This window comes from Protopterus annectens, chromosome 1.part2 (assembly GCF_019279795.1).
Source record: "Protopterus annectens isolate FY-2018-M chromosome 1.part2, PAN1.0, whole genome shotgun sequence".
NCBI lineage: Eukaryota > Metazoa > Chordata > Ceratodontiformes > Protopteridae > Protopterus > Protopterus annectens.
The window spans coordinates 1,220,989,549-1,221,008,102 of NC_056727.1; the positions used below are offsets into that span (position 1 = coordinate 1,220,989,549).

General features: G+C 41.8%; 1 protein-coding gene across 2 annotated transcripts in view; it reads right to left on the minus strand.

The window, feature by feature from the left end:
- Positions 1-18,554, minus strand: part of MACO1 (macoilin 1) — a 1,116,587-nt gene that overhangs the window by 736,166 nt on the left and 361,867 nt on the right. For both annotated transcript variants that reach the window (XM_044060081.1, XM_044060080.1), the window contains exon 5: positions 345-523. In XM_044060081.1, the coding sequence (XP_043916016.1) occupies positions 345-523 (179 nt within the window). The remainder of the gene's footprint in view (positions 1-344; positions 524-18,554) is intronic.

Genomic DNA, 18,554 nt, shown 5'->3' on the forward strand with positions numbered 1-18,554 from the left:
GAAGAAAACAGTAATGAAGTTACACAGAAAGGAGAATTTCCATAATACAATTATCAAAAACTTTTGAAAAGACAAAACAAACTGATGGGATCCCAAACATCTGATCTCAACAAGCAGCAAATGAGATCTGAGGTAATGCTGATGCCAGCAGGGGGTTATGGGTAAACAGAGGAGCCTGAGCTGTGGATCCTGAAGTTTGAAGTAGCAGAGGTCAGACATGAAAACCCATCACTTGGGGTACGGATTGAAAAGATATTGCATCCAAACTTTATTCCATACTGAAAATTTCTAAAATCACGTTCTAAAAATACACAAAAAAGTAGACTACCATTTCAAGTACATACCGTCTTCTGCCTCCCTTTCTTGCCTCTGTAACATCTGTTGCTCTGGCGGTAAAGCCTGCTGAAGAAGCTGCATATAAAACTCGTTCTCTTTTTGAACCTCTTTCTGTTTTCTTAACCGCATTTTGTAGCTGACGTAACTTTTGAAGCCAAAGCCTAATGTTACTACAGGATATCCAATACTGAAGAAAAAAAAAAGTGTCATCAGTAACTGCCGAGTACTCATGCTTTCTGCTGCTAAATACTACATCCAATACAAAAAAAAAATCTGAAAAACTAAGCTAAATTATTATTGCATTTTACAGTTAAAGACACTTTAAAGATGAATACAGTCCTTCATCAACTTGCTTTATATACAAGAGGACCATCCAAGGTTAAAATTCCAGCAGCAGAATCAGTTCATTACTTGACCTTAACACATGACAATATTTACAATCGTGTTTTCACATAGTGTTTCGCAAACTTCCATAAATGTATTTCAACATGCCCCCTTCTCCAGTGATCTCAGGCAAAAAGAAATTCCACACTCTTCATACAACTGTTTACTCCCTAGTTTGAAAGCATCCTCTCTCAACATGAATACACATTAAACACTACTCCCATTCTGAACTGTAAAAAAGGCCTGACATGCACAACAATGCACTACCATGCAAGCATATTGCTCCTTTGGAAGAAATCAACAAGTACATTTACTAACTACATTCATGCCCACATCTCAATCAAAAATGTTTGCAGAGGTAGGAGAACCTGTGCTCCACACCACCTGGGAAAAAAAAAACATGGTTAAATGCCTAGCTACTCACTTCTCAGTCACCAAACTGGAGACTTGCGGATGAAAAAAAACTAGCAATCATGTGAAAGTGTTTATAGCTATTGAACCCCCCCCCCCCCCAAAAAAAAAAATAAATAAAATAGCAAATTAATGACCCAACAATTCAGTCTGACTGCCAACAAACTATGGGGAGAAATGTCACTGCTGGTAAGAAGGCCATGCAACCTATTCAGATTCTCCAAAGGAGTAAAATGGCAACCCCCTCAATACAGACACCATGACTTAATCCCAGCATACTGCTCTGATCTGCTTTTGTACCAAAGAAAACACCATACCATGCAAAGCATTATGTACAGTCCTTCACAAGATGATTTTTTTTTTTTTTTTTTTTTTTTTTTTTTTTTAAGTGAAGCAGTTGGGACCCTACCTTCTTCAGTCTAAGCACTGTTGTATCTGGCTATTCATATCCATAAACAAGAGCTTCCAGTTTCTCAGTTTTTACATTACCTTTTGTTTAGCCTCATCCCATACATCCTTAGCTACCATAACAGAAGCCTTTTTAACCCATACTCAATGTGTGTTGCTGAACCAATAAGTGTGGGTACATAGAAAAAGTTATATACTCACCATAACGTTCCATGTGTGTTGTTTATCTTCACCTTCATTCTTACTAGGTTGGGTTCAGATCAGATCCAGGGATCAGTCTCAGCCTTTATTTTCAAGCTCAATGTCTTCTGCCAGCATGTGGCTCACTCCCTATCCCAGCATGCACTGGAACTTTCCCCCAGATCCTGTTTGCACTAAACTTATATGGGTATGCCTAACTCTAAGGAAGGGTGATGAAGGGAAGAGGTCAAGGGGATCCAATTTGGTAAGACCTGGAGTGAAAGAAAGGAAAGGGGGAAAGGGTGGGTGGGATGGGATGCAAGAATGAAGGTGAAGATGGACAACACATGTGGAACATATAGTGAGTACATACCTTCTTTATGTGATGTTGTTCTATCTCGCCTTTATTCTTACTAGGTTGGGATAGCGTCCATAGCACACTGATTCTTGTGTGGCTCATGGGAGAGTATTCCTCAGAACCATGGATCAAAGGAGGCTCTATTCCTGGAGGCCAAATCAAATTTGTAATGAGTAATTAATGTATGTGGTTTAGCCCATGTTGCTGCAGCACAAATGGTGTCAATTGGTACCTCAGCCAGAAAGGCTGAAGATGTAGCAGTGGCTCTCGTAGAATGGGCATTTAACTTTTTTCTGAAGCACTTTTTTTGAGACTTGTAAATAAAAGTTATACGATCTGAAAGCCACTTAGAAAGTGTAACTTTAGAGACAGAGGATCCCTTCTTTGAATCTGAAAAAATAAATAACTGATCGGATTTTCAGAATTCAGCAGTTCTATGTAGGTAAAACAGTGTATGTACATCCAGTTGATTTAACATGTACGCCACTGTTTTCATAATTTGGGAAGAAAACTGGTAACTCAATACTTTGATTCAAATTTGCCTCTAAAACCACTTTAGGTAAAAAAAAGAAAAGGTCTGTTCGCAAAGACTCCCTGTGTCTATGGAAGAGCAAATAAGGTAGCTTTATGGACAATGCTTGCAACTCTGATACCCTTCTGGCAGAGGTGATTGCTACCAAGAAAATGGTTTTCCAAGTCAAAAACTTTAATTTGCAAGATGATGCTGGTTTGAAGGGAGGAAAATCTGTACGAGACAAAACAAACTTTAGGTCTCGTGGCACTGAAGAGTCTCTGATAGGTGGTCTTAATAACAAAGTACCTTTGAGAAAGACCTTGCATAGCTTATGAGATACTATATTAGAGCTAGTCTCTCTAAAATGAAAGTTTGAGATCGCTGCTAGCTGAACCCTAATAGTAGCTGCGGCCTCATTGAAAAGTTTGCTAGGAAGTCCAGAATGAAACGAGCAGAAAAAGAATGGATGTGGTTATAGGTAGCTCATAAACAGAATTGTTTCCATTTGCTTTTATAAATCTTCCTCATTGAAGCTTTATGAGAAAAAAATTAGAATGTGTTTAACTTGAGAAGAGAGGGTTGGAAAACCTGGCTATCGTTAGAATTAGAGCAGCCACGCTGTCAATTTGAGGGGCTGAAAGGCTGGGTGGAGCATTCCTGACCCAAGAGTCAGAAGGTCTGGAACCGGGTCCAGAATCCTTGGCTCCTCCCGAAGGGGAGGCCACAGACAGAGGAAAGTACAGTTGTGTACACTTAACATAAATGTAGATGTTAGAGTGTATTCATGGTTGCAGTCATCACATTTGGGTTATCTGCCTGCAGGTAGCCCTCAGCTGGCCTGAATACCAGAGTCTTGGATTCCTGCGTCAGATGCAGTCTCTTCCATGAAGTCAGGTCATCAGGGGTATAAAACATGCAGCCGACGTCATTACGTCAGTTTTTCTTGTACCAGATGTCAGGTGCCCCCACAATGGGAAGCAATTATATGTTATGGTACCCATCCAACAAAAAGTAAATACACCAGAAAGTTTAAATACACCAAACAAGAAGGAAAGGTAGAGCCAAGAGAAGTCAGAGGGGCTGGAGGGAGGGTAACCAGGACTGCAACAGTGAATACATTCGAACATCTACATTTATGTCAAGTGTACACAACTGTACTATGTTCTTTGTGTTTCTCTGTTGCAGTCACCACATTTGGGTTGATTCCCAAAGCTAAGGAAGGGAGAAGGAAGCTAGAGAGCATTAGGGCCAGCTATTAAGCCCTGCAAGACTGCAGTAGCAAAACCAGCTCTTGATTTAGAATAAAACAGGCATGTGGTAATGCTTGGTGAAGGTATGTATAGTGGCTTCTAGGATGTCCCTGGTAGGGACACCTCTGAGAAAGGCTGTAGAGGTAGATGCAGCCCTGGTGGAATGTGATCTTATCCCCTTGTGGGGTAGGTTTTCCATGGTGCTTATAGCAGAAATGAATGCAATGGGCTATCCACTTAGAAATGGTTTGCTTTGAAATGGCCTTCCTGTCTGCCCTTGCAGCAAAGCCAACTAGTAGCTGTTCAGATTTTGAGAGGCTTAGTCCTGTCCAAATAAAATCTAAGTTGTCTGTGCACATCCGAGTGCAGTATTCGTTCTCCTTTGTTTTGTGAATTCGGGAAAAAGGTAGGCAAATGAATGGACTGATTAAGGGCCACACTAGACACCACACCTTAGGCATAAAGGAAGGATTAGTCCTAAGGGAAACCCTGTCTGCATGGAAGATAAAGGGCTCCACTGCCATGAGGGCCTGTAATTCAGACACTCTTCTTGCTGAAGTGACGGCTACAAGGAAGGCTGTTTTCCAAGAAAGGAATTTCAATTCTGCAGTTGCAGCTGGCTCAAAAGGAGGGAGAGTGAGTTTTTCCAATACAAAGTTAACGTCCCAGGCAGGAGTAAGGGCTCTCCTGGAGGGTCTTAAATTTTTGGCCCCTCTGAGGAATTGCTTTAGCAGGGGGTGAGAGAAGAGGGGTGGGTGCAGTACTAAAATGTGCTGAAATAGCAGAGGCACGAATTTTAATAGACGAGAAGGATAGGCCCTTGTGGAGCATTTCTGTTAAGTACTGAAGAATATGAGGTAAGCTGGGCACCGTTGTGCCCATCCCCTGAGTCTGGCTCCAGGAACAGTATCTTTTCCACTTTTCAGCATAGGATTTTCTAGTACTAGGCCTCCTTGCCTCCAGAATGACATCTAACACCTGCTTAATGAGGGAAGCTATTGGAGAGAGCTCAAGGAATTAGCCAGGTTGCAAGGTTCAGGGTTTGAAGCAGAGGGTGCAGAATCTGGCCCGCCTGCTGGGACAGCAGGGAAGAGGTCTGAGGCAGGTGCCATGGTTCCAGCAGTTTCATACTGTGCAAGAGGAGGTACCAGTGCTGGCGTGGCCAGTCTGGTGCAATCAGTATTGTCCGTGGTTTGTCCTGTTTGATCTTTAGCAGAACCTTCGAGAGGAGAGGCAGAGGGGAAAAGGCATAAACTGAGAGGCTTTCCCAGGTAATGGACAGGGCATCCACTTTCCAAGCCTGTGGGAAGTCCTTGTGCAGAATTTGTCCAAATGGTAGTTCTGAGGGGAGGCAAACAGGTCTATCTCTGGGGTCCCCCCATTTGTTCAAGAGGTTGAATATGTTTGGTTCCAGTTTCCATTTGTGTGGGTCCATGAAATTTCTGCTTAGGTCGTCTGCCAGTGAATTAGCTTGCCTGTCAGGAACTGAGCTTGTAGGTGCACTTGGTAGCTCAAGGCTGTGTTCCACAGAGCCAAGGCTAGTCTTCAGAGAGGGTATGAGTGGGTTTCCCCCCTGCTTGTTTATGTACCACATACCTGTGGTGTTGTCGGTCTTTACCAATAATTGACCTGGAAGAAAGTGGTCCTTGAAGGCAGTCAGGGAATTCTGTACAGCTAACATTTCTTTTTGGTTGATATGCAGGTGCATCGGTCTCTGGTCCCATTTGTCCTGAATGCATTACCCTGCCAAGTGAGCCCCCATGCATAGTTAGGATTTGAACGGCAGGGGAGAGAGGGAAGGAGCCCCTTTGTTGTGGTAGCAGGCCTCTGCCCACCAAAGGGACTCTGTCTTTATACAAGGAATGATCGGAATCATTGATTCCAGGTCCTGAGAATGTTGACACCATAGGCTCTTTAGATACCATTGGAGTTTCCTCATATGCAGTCTTGCATATGGAATTAGTAGAATGCAAGAGGCCATGAACCCCAGGGGCTTGCAGAATTTTCCTTGCTGATAGCTGGGTCTTTGTGGCCAGTAGGTTGTTAAATAAACTTGTTTCTCTGGAGTGAGGAAAGCCATCTGGGAAGTTGTATTCAAGCTTGCTCCCAGGAGTACTATTTGTTGGCAGGGTACTACGTGAGATTTCTTTTCGTTTATTGTGTACCCCAGTGAGTTTAGAAGTTTCATTACGAATGCCAGATGTTTTAATAGCAATTCCTGGCTTTCTGCCTGAATCAGACAATCGTCCAAGTATGGGTATATTTGAATATTTTTCTGCCTGCAAAATGCAATGGCTGGAGCTACACACTTTGTGAATACCCTGGGCGCAGTAGATAAGCCAAAGGGAAGTGCAAAGAACTGAAAGTGCATGGAGCCTGCCCAAACGCGTAGGTATTTCCTATAAGATTCCCTTATTGTAATGTGCAGGTAAGCTTCCTTTAAGTCTAAGTTTGCCAACCAGGCATCTCTGCCTATCATAGGAAGCAGCTGTTGAAGTGTTAGCATCTTTAATTTTGGGATTACCAAAAAAGTATTTAGAATAGAGAGGTCCAGGATAGGATGCCAGGAGCTGTCTTTTCTGGGTACCAGGAAAAGTCTTTAATAAAAACCTTGCCCCCTTTCTTCTGCTGGGATAGGTTGAATAGCCCTGACACTTAGAAGAGAGAGAACCTGCTGTTGAGCCTCTGCCCACTGATTTGGGGGTAGGTCTGGCCAACCGTTTGGGGTTGGTAGGGTGTGGAAGTGGAATCTGTATCAGTCAGAAACTATATTCAAAACCCATTTGTCCTGGGTAATGAGTTCCCAGTTTTTTGCATGCAGGGCAAGCTTTCCTCCTAAGGGAGCAGGCAGCTGAGCAGGGCTTGGAAGGGTTAAGGTTAAGCCATTGTGCCATTTTCCCACCTTTTTGACCTTTGGGATAAGGTCTAGTAGGTGCAGAGAAATGTACTCCCATGGCAGAGAGAGTTTTGCCATCTTGCTCGCACCTGGTAGGATTCTTTTACCTTGAGTCCCAACAATGACAAGCCATCAAAATGGGGCACTGGTAAAGGAGGACTTTAAGGGCTCTGCAAACTCACAAAGGCGTATTCGGGAAGGTCTCCATAAGGCAATTCCTGTGCCTGCTGCCCTGCTCACTCCATCGGCTGCATAAGAGATGAGTCACATGGAGGAGTTAACTAAAAAAGACAAGGTCGCAAGCTGGGAAGCAGACCTGTCTGAAGCTACAGCAGCTGTAGGATCCTGAAGAGCATCTCCCAGCACTTTGAGCAGATCCCTCTGGAGACGAGTGAAAAGGGACAAACAATTCAGTGACCTAAGGGTAAAGGCTGCTGACAAAAACACATGCTTCCTGTATCTGTCCATCGTATGGGACTCCTTGTTCGGTAAATGGACAGAAGTTTCTGCTAATTCCTTCTTTGTGGCTGCCGCAACCACCACAGCATCGACTGGAACACCCTTAGTCAGGAAAAGCTTGTCCTCTGTCGCTGTTATAAACTTATTGGGCCTCCTCGGAACAGGTTCCACAGATTCTGGAGAGTTCCACGCCTTTCGACTGACCACCCCCAGCAGCTGGTTGAAAGGAGAGACACCCAAGAGGTGGAGGATCAGGAGCCAAAAGCCACCAGGTACACAGACTAGTTTCCAGAAGAGGAAAGGAATTTACAGCCACCCCTCTGCTTACAGATTTCCAGGATGTCTGAAAATGAGACATCCTCCAAGGGGGACTGTGGGGACCCTTCTGAGTCAGTCAAGTCTGTCTGATGAGAGAGACTTTGGGGAGTCAAAATGCTTCCTCTTACAAGTCCTCTTCAGAGGGGTACTCTGGGGAGGTTTCGGAAGGGGGGGGGTCACTCGAGGGGCATCCTGGGACATTGGTTCCCTACACTTTGGATGGGGTAGTTTGGAGGTAGACACCGGCCCCAAAGGGAACAGAGCTGCTGAAGCGGAGGGTGGAGCAGTCTGGGAGAACAGCACACTCCTAGTCACCTTGAAGGCACCACAATTCCAGCCTGAGAGACTCTCTGGCTCCGAAGAGCCTGGAGATGTCCCACGCAGCAAGGGCGATGGCTCCAAGGCTGATGTGGGCACCAAACTCACCTGCGAAGCCCCGAGTGGGACAGTAGGATCCAACAAGGGTCCGATCTCACCCCCCCCACAGAGCCGATGGAGTGTCGGCCCCCAAATCCCTTGACAGAAGGTGGCATTGACAAGATTGGAGCAGATGTTGGAACAGAGAAACCAGTGGTTTTCGGATCTGACAGTTCCACCATAATGACTTCCACGCACTCCGGCTCCGAACTCAGGAGAAAGTAGGTTGGGCAGCCTTCTCCACATCCATATGGGCTGGGCTTGATAAAATTTTTGCCAAGGCTGGAGTCCTAGGTAACCTCTTCATCACCATCTCCACATAATCATCCAAAAGGCTGCTGGATGATAGAGAGGAATGGGTGAACGAGCGGGGACTACCTGTCACAGACTGGAGCAGTGGAGACTGCAGTACAGAATGCACAGACTCCAAGGAGGGAGACTGGTTTCTTTTATGGCTCCTGGTCGGTTCTGAAGACACTGGAGGAACCAAAAGAGATTGTGCCTTGTCGGACCAAACTGACTTCAGATTTGAACTTTTGTCGTTCCTTTGACGGTTCCGAGCTTGGAGCCGAAGATGCTTTCTCAGAGGGCCCATCAGATTTGCCAGCCTGATCCCCTTCCACAGATGCCTCAAAAAGCCCTTTAAGTAACTTCTCAGAATAAACGTAGGTTTCCGCTCCTACAGGACACTAGAGCTAAAACCATGACAAATGTAACAAGAGTCCTGCAGGTGAATGGCTCCCAAGCAGTACACACAACTAGTATGACCATAGGTCAATCACATATTCTGCATGCAGGAATCACATTTTCTGAATCCAGAAGGCTTGGATTATTTTGACAACTCCTTAGACATGTCCGACATACAATGGAGTAACTAGACAATCAATAACAGTAACAGAGAAAGAAAAATGGCCCAAACAGATCAAGAAGGCAAGTTTTTTTTTTTTTTTTTTTTTAAGGAAAAGAAAACGGGAGGGACTGAAGGAGGAGAGTCTCCAAGTTAAACAGCTCCTCTGACAGAGGAGATGCCTCTAACTTAAACGGCAAGCTCCTATGGAAAAAAGGGAAATAAAGGGGAAAAACACCCTCCAACTAAAACGGGCTGAAAATAAAAAGAGAAAACGAATCCTATAACTAAAATGGATTCATAAGGACTAACGAAAGGGGGATTAGTAGGCCTGTGAGTGGAAAACGATGGCCTCAACAACAAACAGCAAAAATAGAACGATAGACACGAAGCACACAAATGGTTATAAACTCCTAACTACAAGGGATAATTACAACTAAGAAATATCAAGCTTCTTTACAAAAATAAGGAGAAAAAAATACAACTTGGCCTGAGCCAGTAGCAAAGCAATCCCGAAGCTTCAAGCAGCAAATAAGATCTGGGTAACTCTCACTAAACATGTTAGGATAGCATCTAGCCTTGAGCCAGTGGCAGCTAGAATGCGACTTAGTCAGAGCAGAGTATCAGCTCTGAACCCAACAAGCAAGTATGAAGACAAGATAGGGACAACATAGAATCAAAGATTAAGCCCTCTAACTTAAACAGGCCTTGACACAACACACAAGGAAAAAAAAAAAAACAGACTAAGCCCTCTAACTTAAACGGGCCCTGCTACAATTCTCTAAGTTAAATGAACTGCAACACTATAACAGCAACTGCACTAGTAAACTGGGAAGAAAAAGAGCAAGAAACACTAGGGTTAAAGCCCTCTAACTAAACACAGGCTGTTTAACAGTTCCCTAACTTAAATGAATTGTTACACTAAAAAGGGCAACTACAGATTAACACAAGCCAGGGAAGGGAAAATACAAAGCTTAGCTAGTAAACGACGGCCAAAGTCAGAAACAGCTGAAATATGATCACATTAGATTAAACACACTCAGCTACAAAAGCTAAAATATCCAATTATCCAAAAATTGGAAGAATTATAGACCAAAAGGTAATCAGAAGGATTGTACTTGGCCAGAGCTAGCAGGCAAACGCTCAACCTTGTTTAGCTGCAAACGAGATTATGGTGCTACATCTTTTATTTACTTCTAACCTTTGCCCAATATTTTCAATTGAAAGGCTTTTGACTTGGTAGAAGTCCCATGCAGTGGTGTTTTTAATTAGTGGGTATTGATTCAGGTTTAGAGTAGTATTTAATTTAATATTATGATTTAGGTGCATTGGTTGTCCTAGTAACAAAGTATCCATAAGATTTAGGGAGGATACCAGCTTTTGAAATAGTAATGCATTTCTTATGATTATGGGGTGGATTTTAAAATACCTTAATGTCTTAGAATTTAGAAAAGGTATTGCTTTAGGGTTTAAATTTGAGGAGACTAAATTATTGTAATATATTTTAATCCATAGTGGATACCACGCTTTGTTAGATGGTTCAAAATTTGCTATTTGTATAATTTGACTAGCGTTTATAATGTCATAGTATGTTTGAAAATCGGGTAGTCCTAGGCCCCCTTTCTGTTTGGGTAGTGTTTATCTACAGTATTTTATTCTTGTATTTTTTGGATGCCAAATACATTTCCCTAGTGGTGTTTCAAGTTTGGAAAAGAAATTTGGTATATTTTGATTAATAGTGTTAGTGAAACAATAATCTCGGGAGAATATTCATTTTAACTATAGCCACCGTAGATAGTGGAGACAGATTAAGATTTAACCATCTTTTAGTGTTCTTCTGTGATATCAGCCCACGTTTTAAACACATTATTTTTAGTCAAATCAGATTGGGGTGAGTGAACATGATTACCCAGATATTTGAGATTATAACTGACTTACTTCAGTTTCAGGATCTTTTTTAGTTTTTAAAATTAGGGAGACAAGAATATTTCCAGGAGGGAGGAACTTAAGTCTGACTATAGAAAAAAGCTGTGCAACATGTTTAAGGCTTCTTTAGGTAGTAACTTGGAGTTCTGGTATAATTCCATCATTACCTGGTGCTTTCTAGGGTTTTACTTTATTAATCTGAGTTTGAATTTCAGACGAAACAGGTGCATCAATTTCACTTTGTCATCAGATAAAACTTTTATAAAAAATATAAAAAAAATTGATTACTCAAGTCTATTATATTATATTCATGGAACGCAATTTCAAAATTTTAAAATATTTTCTATATCCACTTTTCCTTTTCTCTTATGTGAAAAAAAAATCTCCTTTATATGGTTAGACCTACTAAGTAGTTTTGTTTTTAACTAACTTATGCATAGATTTGGGGTTAATACAGAAATTATTAAACTTTTCTAGATTAATCCTAGTTTTACGACTTAAAATTTCCAAATACTGATCTAGATTATTTCAGTTATTACCTGTTTAAATTTCCAGTTTGAATCTGTCAAGTCTCTTGTATATTGTACAGTTTTGTCCCGCTTTTTTGTGATAGCCAATTGGTGACTACCAAAAAATATGCTTTTAGTGTATCCCATAGATATATTTCTGAAACATGTACTGTAATGTTAATTTCTATAAAATAATTTCAACCAAAAAAGTTCTTAAAATCCTTTAAGCAAGTTATATATGCTGGTATCATCCTGATCTTAATGTTATTAGATTTTAAAAACAGCTCAAAAGTGATTGCACTGTGATCTGAAAATGGGCAAGATACCACTAACTTTGCCTAGTTTATCAACTCATTGGAGACATACACTATCAGTTCTGGATTGTGTTCTGTTTGAGTAAGGAGTAAAGAAAAGTGATTCTGGATCTGATAAATCATTTATGTCCCCAATGTGAAATAATTTGGTGAACTTAAACAGTGCCTTTGCTGATTTCTGTATTTTCCCCGTTTGCTTGTTGTATTAGTATACTTTGCTGACAACATACAATTAAAGTCTTCTGCTAGTATGATGCTACCTTTTCAAATTTGAATTACTTGTTCTAGAAGTGTTCAGTTTTAATTCATATTCCAGGAATCCAGTACAAGTTAAGGGTTAATATTGTATTATATTCTAGAGTAACAGAACAAAGCACATCTATCATCTGTATATGTGTCAGTGATTTTAGGCAAGGCAAAGAATTTTTCCATAATATAGTAACTCCTTTTTTGATTATACTGTGAACTAGATAGAATCAGAGTAACAGTATTAATTATGTCTTCTGTCAATAGGTGTTGTTTCTTGTATGTATGTATGTATGTATGTATGTATATGTATATGTATGTGCATGTATATATGTGTGTGTATATATATATATATATATATATATATATATATATATATATATATATATATATATATATATATATATATATACACATATACATATATATATATAAACGTGAGTTAAATAACTTCAAATATTTGTTTACTCTTCCCCTCTTGCAACAGTTATTCAATCCATTAACATTTGTGGAGATACAATTTACAATTAATAAAGGTCATTTGAAGTACAGGTCAACAAGATGCAATTCTTAAAATTAACTACGGTATAATCTCTCTCCTTTGGTAAACTGCACATAAATAGTCATACTAACATCAACACTTTTAATTAAGTACATAATAATGGTTATTGTAGACACCCACAAAAAAAAAAACTTTTAATGCAACACTTAAAAAGTCCTTCAAACCCCTCATGGAGTTTAACACTCCCTGCTTGAATAGTCTAACCATCCAAGCAAACCCACCCATCTACTACTCGAAAAAGCCCATACCTCTCCGCTTCAATTAAATTGTCATTAACAGCAAAGTGAACACAAGTCTGCGTCCTTTAAAACTGGCATACTTGTGAAAAACAACAAAAGTATTCTATGCCCCAGTTGTTTAACTTGCATATTTCTTATTTTTATATGTTCATTAAAAAACTGAGATAAATAAAATGTCATTATTCAACAACTACATACAATCTTGAAACTCATCTACTGTCATCTTGAAAAGGTGAGAAACTGCTGTACTGCAGTTAAATATTCCTATTATGTGCCTCACAAAAAAGATCAATTTCCTTCCTGAATCAATTTTCATTTAGTGAAAATGTAAAAAAAATGTCATGAAACATTTAAATAATGTACTATTTGTGCTCAGCAGTTTACTATAATAAACATCTTATGTCATCCCTATTAAACATAAGGTTAGTTTCTTTTTGTATACAACTTCAAGTGGAATGATAACATGCTCAGGGCATTATCAAGCTTCTAATAAAATGGTTGCTAATGTTATACACGTTAATGTCACTATGTAATGTTTCTGAGAAACCTTTTAATATGTATATCCAAATAATCTTCAAAAAAACATACTCAAGAATATACCATGGTACATGCAGCATTATGTTGTTTTCCTTATTAAATGATAAAGAGCAACACTTCTGACAGATCTTAATACAAATAACATTCACCACATTTTTATTTTACATACTTTATAAGGCTTTATTGTTTGCCTTATGTAACAAACTACAGTGCTTTATATAACAGAAATTGTATGTCCATAAGTTTATTTAAAAAACCTTTGGTAACCTACTATAGCATACTAAACTATATTAAGCTAGGATGCCTTAACAGTACAATATAACAGCTTTTAATTTAAGTTAGCCAGAAACTGTAGTCCCCATTCACAATCTTATGGTTTCATTGACTTTGTTCAACTGAGAACTTAGTGACATAATGCGTTATTCATTGGTTCCATCTACTTAAATTAACCTTCTAAAGCTGCCCACAATCAAAATCATAAGCTGTGAACTGCCCTGATTCTCTGCATGGGTGGGAAACTTCAAAGCTCAAGTTGTTTATCACAGAAAGCTTCCAGTGTTCAAGTATGGGAAAGCTTAAGCACTGGAGAGTAAAACAAAAAAAAACTTTACTTCTACTTTTTACAAATATGTCTTGCAACCAGGTTTCTAATTCTCCGTTTCATCTCATTATCAAGACTACGGAACACACAAATCTACAAGGAGAAATTTTAAATCTATACCAAGCATCACAGCCCATTCATTTGCTAACTATACCATGAAATATCCCCTCCACCATAAACCAGACATCACAATTCATCTGGTAAGGCACCACAGCTACACATTAAAGCCAATGTACTACTGACCAGCACTATCCCCTCTCATCTCCCATTATTCTCCCTCCAGACCTCTTTGAAGCTCCTACTACAAATCTACAAACCCAAGTCTAAATTTGGACGCAACATATACAGCTATCACCCTCACTACTGCCTGGAATAGGCTCCCACTAGAAATCAGGACCCTTACACATCCTAAACCATTTAAGACGGTCACCAAAGAGCACTTTAGAAGTCACTGGTCCTGCCACTACACTCTTCCCTCCTTAAACATCCCCTATTTCCCATACCTTAATCGACATTCTGCCCTTAACTCACTCTTCTCACTAGCTCTCTCTCTAAACTCACTTTTGACTACTCTCTCTACTGTCTTCTAAAACCTATTAAGCAAATCGGCGAAACATTCCATTGTAAATGTCTTGCCTTCATGCAACTGCAGTATGATAAAAAAAAAAAAAAAGTAAAAAAAAAAGTTATATACTCACCATAACGTTCCATGTTTGTAGTCCATCTCACCCTTTAACAGAGCCGATCCTCGGCTCCGACTCGGCCTATTTACAAGCTGGAAGACTTCTGGTTGGCTCATGGCTAGGTAGGTATCCCATGGTGCATCAGTACAATCCCCAGATATTGTTTGCTGCTAACTAGGAGAAATAATAGCAACATACAGAAAGAAGCCAATACTAAAAGGTCTCCATACATAATGAAATTAACATTTTTCTGTCTCCAGGTACTTCCCAGGATGGGGGCAGGAGGACGGGTTAGTAAGAATGAAGGGCGAGACGGACTACAAACATGGAACGTTATGGTGAGTACATAACTTCTTTATGTTCTGTAGTCCTATCTCACCTTCATTCTTACATATAGGACAGCATCCCTAATGCCTTTATTCTTGGGTGGCTCAAGGAAAAATACTCCCGAGTATAGTGGAACCAAAAGATGCTCTACCCTTGGAAGTTAAATCCAATTTGTAATGAGTTATTAAAGTTTGATGGCTAGCCCACTTAGCTCCTGCACAAACATTATCAAGTGGGACCCTGGCTCGAAAGGCTGCAGAGGTAGAACTGAGATTTGGTAGAATGAGCCTTGATTTTAAAGGATAAAGGTCTACCCTCAGAACTGTAAACGTAAGCTATACAGCTAGAAATCTAATTAGAGTGAGTTACTTTGGAAACTGATAAGCCCAACCTGGATTCAGAAAAGGAAATGAATAATTGATCTGATTTTCTGATGTCTTTAGTCCGGTGCAAATAAAAACGTAATTGTCTATGGACATCCAGCTGGTGAAACCTGTACTCAGCTGTGTTGGAGTGACTTGGAAAGAAAACCGGAAATTCTAAGGATTGATTCAAAGTGGCATGGGAACAGGGGACAAAGGAGGGATTAGTACGAAGGGACACTCTGTCTTTGTGAAAAATCAGATAAGGCAGTTTAACAGACAATGCAACTCTGACACCCATCTGGCTGATATGATAGCCACCAAAAACAACGTCTTCCAAGACAAAAATTTCAGAGAGGATGAATGAGAAGGCTCAAAGGGCGGAGATATTAATTTAGATAACACAAAATTTAAATCCCAGGAGGCCACAGGTTCTTGAACAGGGGGGTCTTAAAGTGGCACCTTTACGGAAGGTTTTGCACAGCTTATATGACATCAAGTTAGAATCTGGAAAACCTAGATGAAAATTCAAAATCTCTGCCAATTGAACTCTGATAGCAGCAGCCGCAGATCCTTGGTGAAAAAGCTCAGAAAGGAATTCCAAAACCACTGTAATGGAGGCAGTTTAGGGGTCAATATCCATTTTCGCCACCCAGAGAGAGAATCTTCTCCATTTACTGGAATACAGTCTCCTAGTGGAAAGTTTATGAGAAGACGTACGGATACGAGTCATGGAGGGTGAAGCCTGACTAGGGATAGAACTGGAGCAACCACGCTGTCAAATTGAGGGTGTGTAAGAAGGGGTGAAGCAAACCTGACATGTGAGTCAACAGGTATGGAACTGGGTCCAGAATCCAAGGATCATCTAGGAGAAGAGCCCCAAGGAAGGGGAACCAACCGGACAAGGCAAGTAAGAAGCAATGAGGATCAGTTTGCTTCCCAGCCGTTTCGCTTTCTGAATAACCTTGGGAATGAGAGGAAAGGGAGAGAAAGCATACAGGAGACCCAGGGGAATCGCGACCTCCCTGGTTTTGCAGACCGCCCCTGCCTCTAGGGTGACATCTACCATTTCCTCCTCCTCTGAGGGAGTCACCCTGTGCTTCTTGGAAAAACCTCTGGGACTTCTTGAACCATATTTTACGGTCTAGGAGGGAACAGTAAAACATACTCCCATGGCAGAGTGTTTTTCCTTCTTGCTCGCACTGGGTGAATGTGTCCTTTACCTTGGATCCAGACAATGAGGGACCGTCGAATGGGGAGTTGGTAATGGTAGACTTAAATGGTTCCGCAAAGTTACACAAATGCATCCAGGAATGACGCCTCAGGGAAATTCCTGAACCCGCTGCTCTACTCGCACCATCGGCCGCATACAAAAAAGCCACATGGAGGAGTTAACGATAGAGGTCAAGGTGGACGACTGGGCAGAAACATTGTCGAGAATCTCCTAACTTTTTAAGGAGATCTCTCTGGAGCCTCGTAAAGTGAGTAAGGTAATTCAGCGATCCAAGGGTAAATGCCGCTGAAGAAAAGATACGCTTCCCATATCTGTCCAATGTTCAAGACTCCTTATTCGGCGGATGAACAGAAGTCTCAGCTAACTCCTTAGTAGCCGCCGCCACCACCATGGCATCTACAGGCACACCTTTCGATAAAAAGCCTTTCCTAGAGGGGAAGAAAGGAACTTGTTCGGTCTCCTAGGAACTGGCTCCACGGCATCAGGAGTATCCCACACATTTCGACTAATGAAATCCATTAGTTCATCGAAAGGTGAAGACACCCAAGAGGCAGAGGGTTGAGACGCGAAAGTCTTCAGGTACACAGACTCCTCATCAGAAGGGGTGACAGTGGCCCAGCTGAACCCTCTGTTTAAAAATCTCCAGGATGTCTACAAAGGAGACATCAGACGACTTGGGGGACCCCCTTCAGACTCCTCGAGGTCAGTGTCAGATGCCAAAGACTCATCCTGGGAGTCAACATGCTTCCTCTTACAAGTCCTCTTCCGTGGGGGCTCCTTGGAAGGACATTCCGAGGTCTCGGAAGAGTGGGGGCCACCGGCCAGTGGCTCCTGAGACTGGGGGTCTCTGCTGCTGCTGGAGGGAGCAGGAGCGGAGACAGAAGTAGGTGCTATGGGGGGAAGAGTACCGGTACCTCTGGTAGGAGCGGACAGTCGGGACAGCACACTCCTCATCATCTCAAAAGCCGACCTCTCTGGCTTAGAGGACCTCTCCGGTTCAGAGGAAACAGAGGATGTCGTAGGTGCCAGAGCCATCGGCTCAGAGACAGACGCAGGGTCCGAACTCACCTTAGCTGACAAGCCGAGAGGAAGATTCGGAACCAAAGTTGTTCAGTTCCAAGTATCCCTGCCGGGGCTGACCGGAGAGCTTCAACCCCTGGACACTACGGACGGCATCAAAAGTGTCGGAGCAGAAATCTGCTCCGAAACAACCACAATGGGAGCTGGAGCCGAAGGTTCCACTGGTGGTACCAAGCACTCCGGCTCCAAAAGACCAGCATGGCTCGGAGGAGGAATGAACACAGAGGGTTGAACGGGCATGAGTGGCTCCGGAGCAGACTGGGTCGGAGTCAACAACAATTTAGGCAAAGCAGACTACTTCAAAAGTCTCAGCACTACCCTCTCCACATCATCTTCCGGTAAACTCCTGGAAGACCTGGATGACATAGGAGATAGAGACGTCAAAGGTACAGGAGATTTCACTAACAAGGAGACCGGTAGAGGGTCCGTACACCGGCTCAGAGAAGTAGTCTCAAGAGTCTCAGCGGTCAGCTCCAAAAAACTTGGAACCGACCCTGCAACAACAATGCCACTCTCAGTCGGCGCCGAGGTCTGTGGAGCTGATGAGACAGTTTTTGGTACTTTAAGAGGTGGCTCCGAGACTCCAGCCCAGTGCCGGGGAGGGCCTCTTGGCAGATTTAGACTTTCCTTTAGTAGATTTGGAGGATGATGACGAACTAGATAAATCTTCCTCGAAGGAAAGTTTAAGACCTTTTAGAATTAACTTTTTCTTCCTTTCCTGCAACACCCTAGGACTAAATGCATGGCAAAACAAACAAGTCTCCTGCAAATGGATGGCCCCTAAACAGTAAACAATTACCGTGACCATCCGTTAAGGACATCTTTTGGGAGCACTAACACATTTCTTGAAGCCGGATGGCTTATGCTCCTTACTCTCTTCATTCTGAAATCAGCAGAACACATGCACACAGAGAAGGAGGAGGAGGAGGACTAGGTCCTCTAACTTAAACGGGTCTAGCATACTGAAAGGAAGATACCACGAGGACTAGGTCCTCTAACTTAAACAGGCCTAGCCCGGGCAAGAGGGATAGGGTCTTCTAACTTAAACAGACCCAACAGTTATAAGGGAAAGAAAATCACACTCAAAAGAACAGAACACAAGGCCAACTGCAAAATACAAACAGAACAAAGTTTTGTTAACAATATTAACAAAACG